This window comes from Oncorhynchus clarkii, chromosome 24, assembly GCF_045791955.1.
Source record: "Oncorhynchus clarkii lewisi isolate Uvic-CL-2024 chromosome 24, UVic_Ocla_1.0, whole genome shotgun sequence".
In the NCBI taxonomy this organism is placed as follows: Eukaryota; Metazoa; Chordata; class Actinopteri; order Salmoniformes; family Salmonidae; genus Oncorhynchus; species Oncorhynchus clarkii.
Window position 1 is genome coordinate 25,783,435 of NC_092170.1, and position 12,061 is coordinate 25,795,495.

A 12,061-nucleotide genomic window follows, 5' to 3' on the forward strand; every position below is an offset into this window, starting at 1 on the left:
TCAGTCGGCCCACCTGTCTCCATGATTAACAGTATCCATGGGTTACTGAGCCTCTAGGCAGCAGCAGGACCCCTGGGCATCCACCATCCATGCACCATACCCTGCTAGGGACCTACAGTACAGTGGAGGAGGATGAGGTGGGAGGTTAACAACTCAAGCCATTCTGCCTGCCTGCAACCATTGTGAGGGAGGAATCACACACATCCATGTGGTGAAGTAGTTACAAGGCCTTGACAGAACAATGCACATCTAGGGAAAGGGAGGGAATTTCAGCTCGCGGTTTGCTGCTCTTGGCCCAAGGGTGATGTTTCAATTCAACTCATTTGATAAAGCCAGGTTGGCTAACATGGGTTAAATTGAGAATTTGGTGTGGGGGAGCTCTATTTGGGCGGGTTAGGGTCAGGAGTAAGGTTAAGACAGGTTTTAACATAAGGCAAGAGTTGGGGTTTGGGTTGAGACTAGGGTTAGGGTTGTGGTAGAGGCTGGGGTTAGGGTTGTGGTAGAGCCTGGGGTTAGGGTTGTGGTAGAGGCTGGGGTCAGGTTTGTGGCAGAGGCTGGGGTCAGGTTTGTGGCAGAGGCTGGGGTCAGGTTTGTGGTAGAAGCTGGTTGGTTTATAGTAGAGGTTAAGGTGTGTAGAGGCTTGGGTTGTGGTAGAGGCTGGGGTTAGGATTGTGGTAGAGGGTAGGGTTGTGTTAGAGACTGGGATTAGGGTTGTGTGAGAGCCTGGGTTTAGGGTTGTAGTAGAGGCTAGGGTTGTGGTAGAGCCTGGGGTTAGGATTGTGGTAAAGGCTGGGGTTAGCGTTGTGTGAGAGGCTGGGGTTATGGTTGTAGTAGAGGCTAGGGTTGTGGTAGAGGCTGGGGTTAGGATTGTGGTAGAGGCTGGGGTTAGGGTGGTAGTAGAGGCTAGGGTTGTGGTAGAGGCTGGGGTTAGAATTGTGGTAGAGGCTGGGGTTAGGGTTGTGTGAGAGGCTGGGGTTAGGGTTGTAGTAGAGGCTAGGGTTGTGATAGAAGCTGGGGTTAGGATTGTGGTAAAGGCTGGGGTTAGGGTTGTGGTAGAGGCTAGGGTTAGGGTTGTAGTAGAGGCTAGGGTTGTGGTAGAGGCTGGGGTTAGGATTGTGGTAGAGACTGGAGTTAGGATTGTGTGAGAGAATGGGGTTAGGGTTGTAGTAGAGGCTAGGGTTGTGGTAGAGGCTGGGGTTAGGGTTGAACAGAGATGTAAACGTAAAACTGGGATTAGGGTTGTGGTAGAGGCTGGGGTTAGAGTTGAACCGAGATGTAGACGTAAAGCTGGGGTTAGGGTTGTAGTAGAGGCTAGGGTTGTGGTAGAGGCTGGGGTTAGGTTTGTAGTAGAGGCTGGGGTTGTGGTAGAGGCTGGGGTTAGGGTTGTAGTAGAGGCTAGGGTTGTGGTAGAGGCTGGGGTTAGGGTTGTAGTAGAGGCTAGGGTTGTGGTAGAGGCTGGGGTTAGGGTTGTAGTAGAGGTTAGGGTTGTGGTAGAGGCTGGGGTTAGGGTTGTAGTAGAGCCTAGGGTTGTGGTAGAGGCTGGGGTTAGGATTGTGGTAGAGGCTGGTGTTAGAGTTGAACCGAGATGTAGACGTAAAGCTGGGGTTAGGGTTGTAGTAGAGGCTAGGGTTGTGGTAGAGGCTGGGGTTAGGTTTGTAGTAGAGGCTGGGGTTGTGGTAGAGGCTGGGGTTAGGGTTGTAGTAGAGGCTAGGGTTGTGGTAGAGGCTGGGGTTAGGGTTGTAGTAGAGGCTAGGGTTGTGGTAGAGGCTGGGGTTAGGGTTGTAGTAGAGGTTAGGGTTGTGGTAGAGGCTGGGATTAGGGTTGTAGTAGAGCCTAGGGTTGTGGTAGAGGCTGGGGTTAGGGTTGTGGTAGAGGCTGGGGTTAGGGTTGTGGTAGAGGCTGGGGTTAGGATTGTGGTAGAGGCTAGGGTTGTGGTAGAGGCTGGGGTTAGGTTTGTAGTAGAGGTTAGGGTTGTGGTAGAGGCTGGGATTAGGGTTGTAGTAGAGCCTAGGGTTGTGGTAGAGGCTGGGGTTAGGGTTGTGGTAGAGGCTGGGGTTAGGGTTGTGGTAGAGGCTGGGGTTAGGGTTGTGGTAGAGGCTGGGATTAGGGTTGTAGTAGAGCCTAGGGTTGTGGTAGAGGCTGGGGTTAGGGTTGTGGTAGAGGCTGGGGTTAGGGTTGTGGTAGAGGCTGGGGTTAGGGTTGTGGTAGAGGCTGGGGTTAGGGTAGAGGCTGGGGTTAGGATTGTGGTAGAGGCTGGGGTTAGAGTTGAACCGAGATGTAGACGTAAAGCTGGGATTAGGGTTGTGTTTGAGGCTGGGGTTAGGGTTGTGGTAGAGGCTGGGGTTAGGATTGTGGTAGAGGCTGGGGTTAGAGTTGAACCGAGATGTAGACGTAAAGCTGGGATTAGGGTTGTGTTTGAGGCTGGGGTTAGGGTTGTGGTAGAGGCTGGGGTTAGGATTGTGGTAGAGGCTGGGGTTAGAGTTGAACCGAGATGTAGACGTAAAGCTGGGGTTAGGGTTGTAGTAGAGGCTGGGGTTAGGGTTGTGGTAGAGGCTGGGGTTAGGGTTGTGGTAGAGGCTGGGGTTAGAGTTGAACCGAGATGTAGACGTAAAGCTGGGGTTAGGGTTGTGTTTGAGGCTGGGGTTAGGATTGTGGTAGAGGCTGGGGTTAGGGTTGTGGTAGAGGCTGGGGTTGTGGTAGAGGCTGGGGTTAGGGTTGTGGTAGAGGCTGGGGTTAGGGTTGTGGTAGAGGCTGGGGTTAGGATTGTGGTAGAGGCTGGGGTTAGAGTTGAACCGAGATGTAGACGTAAAACTGGGGTTAGGGTTGTGGTAGAGGCTGGGGTTAGGGTTGTGGTAGAGGCTGGGGTTAGGATTGTGGTAGAGGCTGGGGTTAGAGTTGAACCGAGATGTAGACGTAAAGCTGGGGTTAGGGTTGTGGTAGAGGCTGGGGTTAGGGTTGTGGTAGAGGCTGGGGTTAGGATTGTGGTAGAGGCTGGGGTTAGAGTTGAACCGAGATGTAGACGTAAAGCTGGGATTAGGGTTGTGTTTGAGGCTGGGGTTAGGGTTGTGGTAGAGGCTGGGGTTAGGGTTGTGGTAGAGGCTGGGGTTAGAGTTGAACCGAGATGTAGACGTAAAGCTGGGGTTAGGGTTGTGGTAGAGGCTGGGGTTAGGGTTGTGGTAGAGGCTGGGGTTAGGATTGTGGTAGAGGCTGGGGTTAGAGTTGAACCGAGATGTAGACGTAAAGCTGGGATTAGGGTTGTAGTAGAGGCTAGGGTTAGGGTTGAACCGAGATGTAGACGTAAAGCTGGGATTAGGGTTGTGTTTGAGGCTGGGGTTAGGGTTGTGGTAGAGGCTGGGGTTAGGATTGAACCGAGATGTAGACGTAAAGCTGGGATTAAGGTTGTGTTTGAGGCTATCCTACTTTTATACTACTTTTTATCCTACTTTTCTTTTTGGCCTTAGATGCAGGAGCCCGGCTCAATTCAACCACTGTTCGTCAGGTTGACAAATATGTTGAATAGGTTGACTAATTTGTTGAATAGGATAACTAAGTTATAGCACAAACACTGTTGTTTTGTCCGCCTCGAGAGAACCAGGCGGGTGGATGGAGTGGCTTATGATGTCATAGTTTACTCCTGAAGGGGGAATGGATAGGGAGAGGAGAACCAAACCGTAAACTGTAAATATCCTAACAAGTACTAGGAGGACTGGCCAAGTACGTATTGATGGTGCATTGATTCATTGATCTTGGTGTTTATGGTGTGTTGAGGACTGCACTGCATGGTGCAAAATGGCCGATCAATATCCCATTCCTTATTCCCTTACTAAATTGCACAGCTAATGTAAAGTACTGCATGACATGTCATTGGACAGCTGATTAAACAGTTTTATGTTGATTCCTGACAACGCTGACCACCACACAGAGACAGACCAGGCAGAACCACACAGTACTATTCCTCCTGGCCCTCTCCCCCCTTCTAGTTGAAGATGAAACATTATTGAACAGCTTGCATGCCAGAGCAAATTACACTGCGCTGGGCAGTGTGCCGTTGATGTGACACGGGGGTCAGAAGCAGGGGTCACGAGTCAGCCAAAAAACAAGACAGCCTGTCACGGGGAGGCCCAGGGGGAAGAGGATACAGCAGCAGCGGCATTTGGAAGTGTAATGAGCTTGGTGGCACTGTTGCCGGGAGACAGGGAGAACACTGAAGGTATCAGATTCTTTTACATCTCTTTGTCACCTCCTCCCACTTCCCTCCCATTCCTCGCTATCCCATCCTCTTATTCCTCCCGCCCTCTCTCCTCTCTCTCCCCCATTCCCCACCCTCCTGTCCCAATCTTAACCTTCCATTCCCGCTGTCTCTCCCTCCCCTCTTATTTCTCTCTCTCTGGCAAGGGTAACTACCGAATGAGCAATTTCCACCAGTCTCATGATAGTGTGCTATATTGATTAAAATGATTTTAAGTGAATTCAAAGATGGGAGTTAGTAATGTACTGGACAGAGAGGGGTTATTTTCCTGTCAGGGAAAGCTAGCTCAAGGAATATCAAACAATCCAAGATAGTAATTTTATTTTATTTATTTCACCTTTATTTAACCAGGTAGGCAAGTTGAGAAGAAGTTCTCATTTACAATTGCGACCTGGCCAAGTTAAAGCAAAGCAGTTCGACACATACAATTACACATGGAGTAAAACAAACATACAGTCAATAATACAGTAGAAACAAGTCTATATACAATGTGAGCAAATGAGGTGAGATAAGGGAGGTAAAGGCAAAAAAAGGCCATGGTGGCAAAGTAAATACAATATAGCAAGTAAAACACTGGAATGGTAGATTTGCAGTGGAAGAATGTGCAAAGAAGAAATAAAAATAATGTAGTGCAAAGGAGCAAAATAAATAAATAAATAAAATAAATACAGTAGGGAAAGAGGTAGTTGTTTGGGCTACATTATAGGTGGGCTATGTACAGGTGCAGTAATCTGTGAGCTGCTCTGACAGCTGGTGCTTAAAGCTAGTGAGGGAGACAAGTGTTTCCAGTTTCAGAGATTTTTGTAGTTCGTTCCAGTCATTGGCAGCAGAGAACTGGAAGGAGAGGCGGCCAAAGAAAGAATTGGTTTTGGGGGTGACCAGAGAGATATACCTACTGGAGCGCGTGCTACAGGTGGGTGATGCTATGGTGACCAGCGAGGTGAGATAAGGGGGGAATTTACCTAGCAGGGTCTTGTAGATGACATGGAGCCAGTGGGTTTGGCGACGAGTATGAAGCGATGGCCAGCCAACGAGAGCGTACAGGTCGCAATGGTGAGTAGTATATGGGGCTTTGGTGACAAAACGGATGGCACTGTGATAGACTGCATCCAATTTGTTGAGTAGGGTATTGGAGGCTATTTTGTAAATGACATCGCCGAAGTCGAGGATTGGTAGGACGGTCAGTTTTACAAGGGTATGTTTGGCAGCATGAGTGAAGGATGCTTTGTTGCGAAATAGGAAGCCAATTCTAGATTTAACTTTGGATTGGAGATGTTTGATGTGGGTCTGGAAGGAGAGTTTACAGTCTAACCAGACACCTAGGTATTTGTAGTTGTCCACGTATTCTAAGTCAGAGCCGTCCAGAGTAGTGATGTTGGACAGGCGGGCAGGTGCAGGCAGCGATCGGTTGAAGAGCATGCACTTAGTTTTACTTGTATTTAAGAGCAATTGGAGGCCGCGGAAGGAGAGTTGTATGGCATTGAAGCTTGCATGGAGGGTTGTTAACACAGTGTCCAAAGAAGGGCCAGAAGTATACAGAATGGTGTCGTCTGCGTAGAGGTGGATCAGAGACTCACCAGCAGCAAGAGTGACATCATTGATGTATACAGAGAAGAGAGTCGGTCCAAGAATTTAACCCTGTGGCACCCCCATAGAGACTGCCAGAGGCCCGGACAACAGGCCCTCCGATTTGACACACTGAACTCTATCAGAGAAGTAGTTGGTGAACCAGGCGAGGCAATCATTTGAGAAACCAAGGCTGTCGAGTCTGCCGATGAGGATGTGGTGATTGACAGAGTCGAAAGCCTTGGCCAGATCAATGAATATGGCTGCACAGTAATGTTTCTTATCGATGGCGGTTAAGATATCGTTTAGGACCTTGAGCGTGGCTGAGGTGCACCCATGACCAGCTCTGAAACCAGATTGCATAGCAGAGAAGGTATGGTGAGATTCAAAATGGTCTGTAATCTGTTTGTTGACTTGGCTTTCGAAGACCTTAGAAAGGCAGGGTAGGATAGACATAGGTCTGTAGCAGGTTGGGTCAAGAGTGTCACCCCCTTTGAAGAGGGGGATGACTGCAGCTGCTTTCCAATCTTTGGGAATCTCAGACGACACGAAAGAGAGGTTGAACAGGCTAGTAATAGGGGTGGCAACCATTTCGGCAGATAATTTTAGAAAGAAAGGGTCCAGATTGTCTAGCCCGGCTGATTTGTAGGGGTCCAGTTTTTGCAGCTCTTTCAGAACATCAGCTGACTGGATTTGGGAGAAGGAGAAATGGGGAAGCTTTGGGCATGTTGCTGTGGGGGGTGCAGTGCTGTTGACCGGGGTAGGGGTAGCCAGGTGGAAAGCATGGCCAGTCGTAGAAAAATGCTTATTAATGTATCTCACACACACTTCAATTCAGTTCTATCTGAAAAGAGGGAGAAATGTCATTGTAGGAAGAACCCAATTAATGTATAATTAATTTTTAATGTGCTGCCTGCCATCCAGCAAATGTGCAACACATCCCTTCTGATGTAAATCTCTCTCTAGCTTCCGACCCCCTATATTGCCTCTGGCTAATGTAGCTACAGTGAGAGGTGGCTCCTGCTCCCGATTTCGAATGTCTGCATACCCTCTTGTTTAGGGAAGTCTTCCTGAGAACTCCCATTGAGCAAGAGGGAGCAGAATCACTTACACATATTTGGCCTTGCCTCTAGTCATTTCCTGCTAGCTGGCTTTTGGGGGGAGTAGCAGGGAGGAAACGGGGAAGATCACAATTGCATACTCCTCATGTCCTCTCTCCTCGTCTCCTTCTCAAAACCCATTGGAGTAGAAGGTCAGGGACCTCTGGCTTTTTCTTCCTATGGGTTTTGAGGAGAGGAGGAGAGAGGACATGAGGAGTATGCAATTGTGATCTTCCCCGTTTCCTCCCTGCTACTCCCCCCAGCAGATCTGTTGCACTGTTAGACCCAGGAAGAGGACTCCTGCCATGACTATCTACTAACACCAATCAGAGTCCACCCACAGGCCCTCAGCACCAATCAAAGAGCTTTTCCATACATGAGGCAATTAGAGCGCTACAAGGCACTAATGTTGTGCCTTAAAACAGTTTGGCTGATATATAGACATGGGATGTGGCGCAGAGGTCCAAGGCACTGCATCTCAGTGCTAGAGGTGTCACTACAGACCCTGGATCGATTCCAGGCTGTATCACAACCGGCTGTGATTGGGAGTCCCATAGGGTGCACAATTGGCCCCGCGTTGTCTGAGTTTGGCCGGGGAAGGCCGTCATTGTAAATAAGAATTTGTTCTAAACTGACTTGCCTAGTTAAATAAAAGTTAAATAAATACAATGTTTTTTAAATTGTGTGAAGCTGTAATGTCTGCTTCCAACTCACACTCTCAAACACATAGATCCCCTGAACGCAATTCACTCTCCATATCCCAATCATCTGAATTCTGATCACCTGTTCACACACCTGTATGTCATTATCACACACTATTTAGTTCAGTTCTTTGCACCCCATCATTGTGAGGTATTGTTTGTTTTGTGACACTTCTATTCTGAGCTCTGTTTTTCCAGTAATTTACTCCTCCCATGTATGATCGTTTTTGCCTGCCTCACTAATGGCGCCTTTTGCCTATTCCCTGTCTGTACTTTAGCCTATTGTATTTCCTGTTATCAACATATTGCCTGATCTCCTGGACAACGTTACTAGCCTTTTTCCTGCCTGTACTGTTGCCTGTTTGGACCCCTGTGTATGACCTTCTGCCTGCCCCTGGACCCAGCAACCTGCCTCCTCCTGGTGTCATTTATAAATAAACACCTGCTGCGCCATGCGTTTGAAACCAACTCTCTGTCTCCCATCATGTTCATTACACAAACATTCTGTAGCATAGAGATGTCATTCTGGATGTCTTTCTGCAATGCAAATGTGGTACTTGGACATTTCCAAGAATGATACAGTATTACCTTGCCAATCTGGGTGCAAAGACATCCAACAAGAGCAGGCTTTTAAAACTGTTAAATGTATTCTTCATACATAATTATTACTTGTAATATTTTTCAAGATCTTCAGTCAAAATTACTCTTTTATCTTGATGAATCAATCTCTTAAAGTCTAGAACTATTTGTGTTTAAGTCTTAATTCCAAACACACTTCCACCAGAAAAGTTGACTGTGAGAAATGTATACTGTTTATTTCATTAAAAATAATAAGCATAAGTGAGTCACAGATGAAAGTTTTTAATATTTTAAATGAACACGAGCATTTCCCAGTTCCAATTATAGCTTGTAATATTGTAAATCAAGTAGGTGTGAACCAGACACGTCGAACATCCATCTAACACCTGCCATCCAGTGGCATTTTACTTGACAATAACAACCTATTAATACACGTGTTAAATAAATCACAGCTAACATGCCATGGGTACATTGATGGAAATTATTTGTGATTTTATGTAGGCTAAAGAGTATTTAGTAATGTCATGACTGACCAAAGGCATATAAAACGCCACAAAACCAATAATCAGAGATGTCATCTGCTTTCCTTTAGATAATTACTCATTCGTTTGGCTGGGAGGCAATAATGTGTGGTTTGTGCCCTATGTCTTTTAACTCTTCATAAAAAACATGACATAGAAACGCATACATTCTGTCGTTTTATCCTCGTATCTGTCCTGGAACAGAACCTCTAATGTCTGTATTTCTGGTCACAGCAGGAGAGGATCCACAGAGTTAAATGAGGGGTAAAATGCATGGCACAATCTACGCCCAAATCAAAATATGAGATTGAATATTGACAGTTTGACAGATTAGATCTTGCTCCTCACCCAATATAAATCCATTTTCCAGAACAATTACTATCTCGTCAGCAATTCTCAAAGACCAGACAATTATATGAGTGCTATGATAGAATAAGGCACATCATAAAAGCATTGCACATTGACATTCGTCACACTGGTTTTTATCAAGTTATAGTGTTCCCCTATATACAGTACCAGTCAAAAGTTTGGACACACACTCATTCCAGGGTTTTCAATATTTTTTACTATTTTCTACATTGTAGAATAATAGTGAAGACATCAAAACTATGAAGTAACACATATGGAATCATGTAGTAACGAAAAAGGGTTAAACAAATCTAAATATATGTTATATCCTTCAAAGTAGCCACCCTTTGCCTTGATGACAGCTTTGTACACTCATGGCATTCTCTCAACCAGCGTCATGAGGTAGTCACCTGGAATGCATTTCAATTAACAGGTGTGCCTTGTTAAAAGTTAATTTATGGAATTGCTTTCCTTCTTAATGCATCTGAGCCAATCAGTTGTGTTGTGACAAGGTAGGGGGTATACAAAAGATAGCCCTATTTGGTAAAATACCAAGTCCATATTATGACAAGAACAGCTCAAATAGAGAAAGAGAAACGACAGTCCATCATTACTTTAAGAGATGAAGGTCAGTTAATATGGAACATTTCAAGAACTTCAAAAGTTTCTTCAAGTGCAGTCACAAAAACCACCAAGCATTTGGATGAAACTGTCTCTCATGAGGACCGCCACATGAAAAGAAGACCTAGAATTACCTCTGAGTTAACTCATTAGAGTTACCAGCCTCAGAACTTGCATCCCAAAAAAGTGCTTCACAGAGTTCAAGTAACAGACACATCTCAACATCAACTGTTCAGAAGAGACTGCTTGAATCAGGACTTCATGGTTGAATTGCTGCAAAGAAACCACTAAACCACACCAATAAGAAGAAGAGATTTGCTTGGGCCAAGAAACACGAGCGATGAACATGAGACCGGTGGAAATCTGTCTTTTGTTCTGAAGAGTCCAAATTTGAGATTTTTGGTTCCAACTGCTGTGTCTTTGTGAGACGCAGAGTAGTTGAACGGATGATCTGCATGTGTGGTTCCCACCATGAAACATAGAGGAGGAGGTGTGATGGTGTGGGGATGCTTTGCTGGTGACGATGTCAGTGATTTATTTAGAATTTAAGGCACACTTGACCAGCATGGCTACCACAGCATTCTGTAGCGATACGCCATCCCATCTCGTTTGCGCTTAGTGGGACTATCATTTGTTTTTCAATAGGACAATGACCCAACACACCTCCAGGCAGTGTAAGGGCTATTTGACCAACAAGGTGAGTGATGGAGTTCTGCATCAGATGACCTGGCCTCCACAATCACCCGACCTCAACCCAATTGAGATGGTTTGGGATGAGTTGGACCGCAGTGTGAAGGAAAAGCAGCCAACAAGTGCTCAGCATATGTGGGAACTCCTTCAAGACTGTTGGAAAAGCATTCCAGGTGAAGCTGGTTGAGAGAATGCCAACAGTGTGCAAAGGTTGGCTACTTTGAAGAATCTAAAATCTATTACACTTTTTTGGTTACTACATGATTCCATGTGTTATTTCATAGTTTTGATGTCTTCACTATTATTCTACAATGTAGAAAATAGTAAAAATAAAGAAAACCCCTTGAATGAGTAGGTGTGTCCAAACTTTTGCCTGGAACTGTAGGTCCATGGAGAGTTATGTCTTGTGTGCTGTGTATTGTAGCACTTCAAAGACAATTCAGTGTGTGAATGAAAACTACAATACATTTTACTAGAGTTGTATCAAATTTAGTGCTCTGTAGGATGTTGTGCAACCACTTTTCAAACACAGTAAACTAGCCACTGTCTCTACAATGAGAGAGACAGTGATTGAGTGGCTACTTTATGAACTAGAGTGCATTAGCCCTGTTGTAGAGAAAGTGTATTGATTCTGAATGATGGTATTTGGAAGGTGCAGTATTAAAAGGTCACCTTGGCAATGTGGGCGTGGCTGTCAGATATTTGATAATAGTGGAAAGGGGAGATGATTTTTTCCGTCAATGGTTATCTGTTGGGACATACAGTACTGCAATGCTACAATGGGCTTCTTCCCTTTTGTTCTTGGGTGATAGCAGTACCTGGCTATCTGCTGTACTGTGCTCCTAATTACATAAGGAGCAGTACTTGGCTATCTGCTGCATCGTGCTCCTAATTACACAAGGAGCAGTACCTCACTATCTGCTGCACCGTGCTCCTAGTTACATAAGGAGCAGTACTTGGCTATCTGCTGCACTGAGCTCCTAGTTACATAAGGAGCAGTACTTCACTATCTGCTGCACCGTGCTCCTAGTTACATAAGGAGCAGTACTTGGCTATCTGCTGCACTGTGCTCCTAGTTACATAAGGAGCAGTGCTTGGCTATCTGCTGCACTGTGCTCCTAGTTACATAAGGAGCAGTACTTGGCTATCTGCTGCACTGTGCTCCTAGTTACATAAGGAGCAGTACTTCACTATCTGCTGCATTGTGCTCCTAGTTACATAAGGAGCAGTACTTGGCTATCTGCTGCACCGTGCTCCTAGTTACATAAGGAGCCATACCTGGCTATCTGCTGCATCGTGCTCCTAGTTACATAAGGAGCAGTACTTGGCTATCTGCTGCACCGTGCTCCTAGTTACATAAGGAGCCATACCTGGCTATCTGCTGCATTGTGCTCCTAGTTACATAAGGAGCAGTACTTGGCTATCCGCTGCTGCACCGTGCTCCTAGTTACATAAGGAGCCATACTTGGCTATCTGCTGCACTGTGCTCCTAGTTACATAAGGAGCAGTACTTGACTATCTGCTGCACTGTGCTTCTAGTTACATAAGGAGCAGTAGTTGACTATCTGCTGCACTGTGCTTCTAGTTACATAAGGAGCAGTAGTTGACTATCTGCTGCACTGTGCTCTTAGTTACATAAGGAGCAGTACTTGACTATCTGCTGCACTGTGCTTCTAGTTACATAAG

At 45.9% G+C, this 12,061-nt stretch overlaps 1 protein-coding gene across 1 annotated transcript; it reads right to left on the reverse strand.

Moving 5' to 3' along the window:
• Nucleotides 1-692: 692 nt before the first annotated feature.
• On the reverse strand, nucleotides 693-11,670 carry LOC139382619 (uncharacterized). Its single transcript, XM_071126722.1, has 3 exons — nucleotides 11,654-11,670; nucleotides 2,806-3,351; nucleotides 693-2,577 (listed from the first exon to the last, which is right to left on the reverse strand). The coding sequence occupies exons 1-3, from the start codon at nucleotides 11,668-11,670 to the stop codon at nucleotides 693-695; spliced, it is 2,448 nt and encodes an 815-aa protein (XP_070982823.1).
• Between the last annotated feature and the right edge of the window lie 391 nt (nucleotides 11,671-12,061).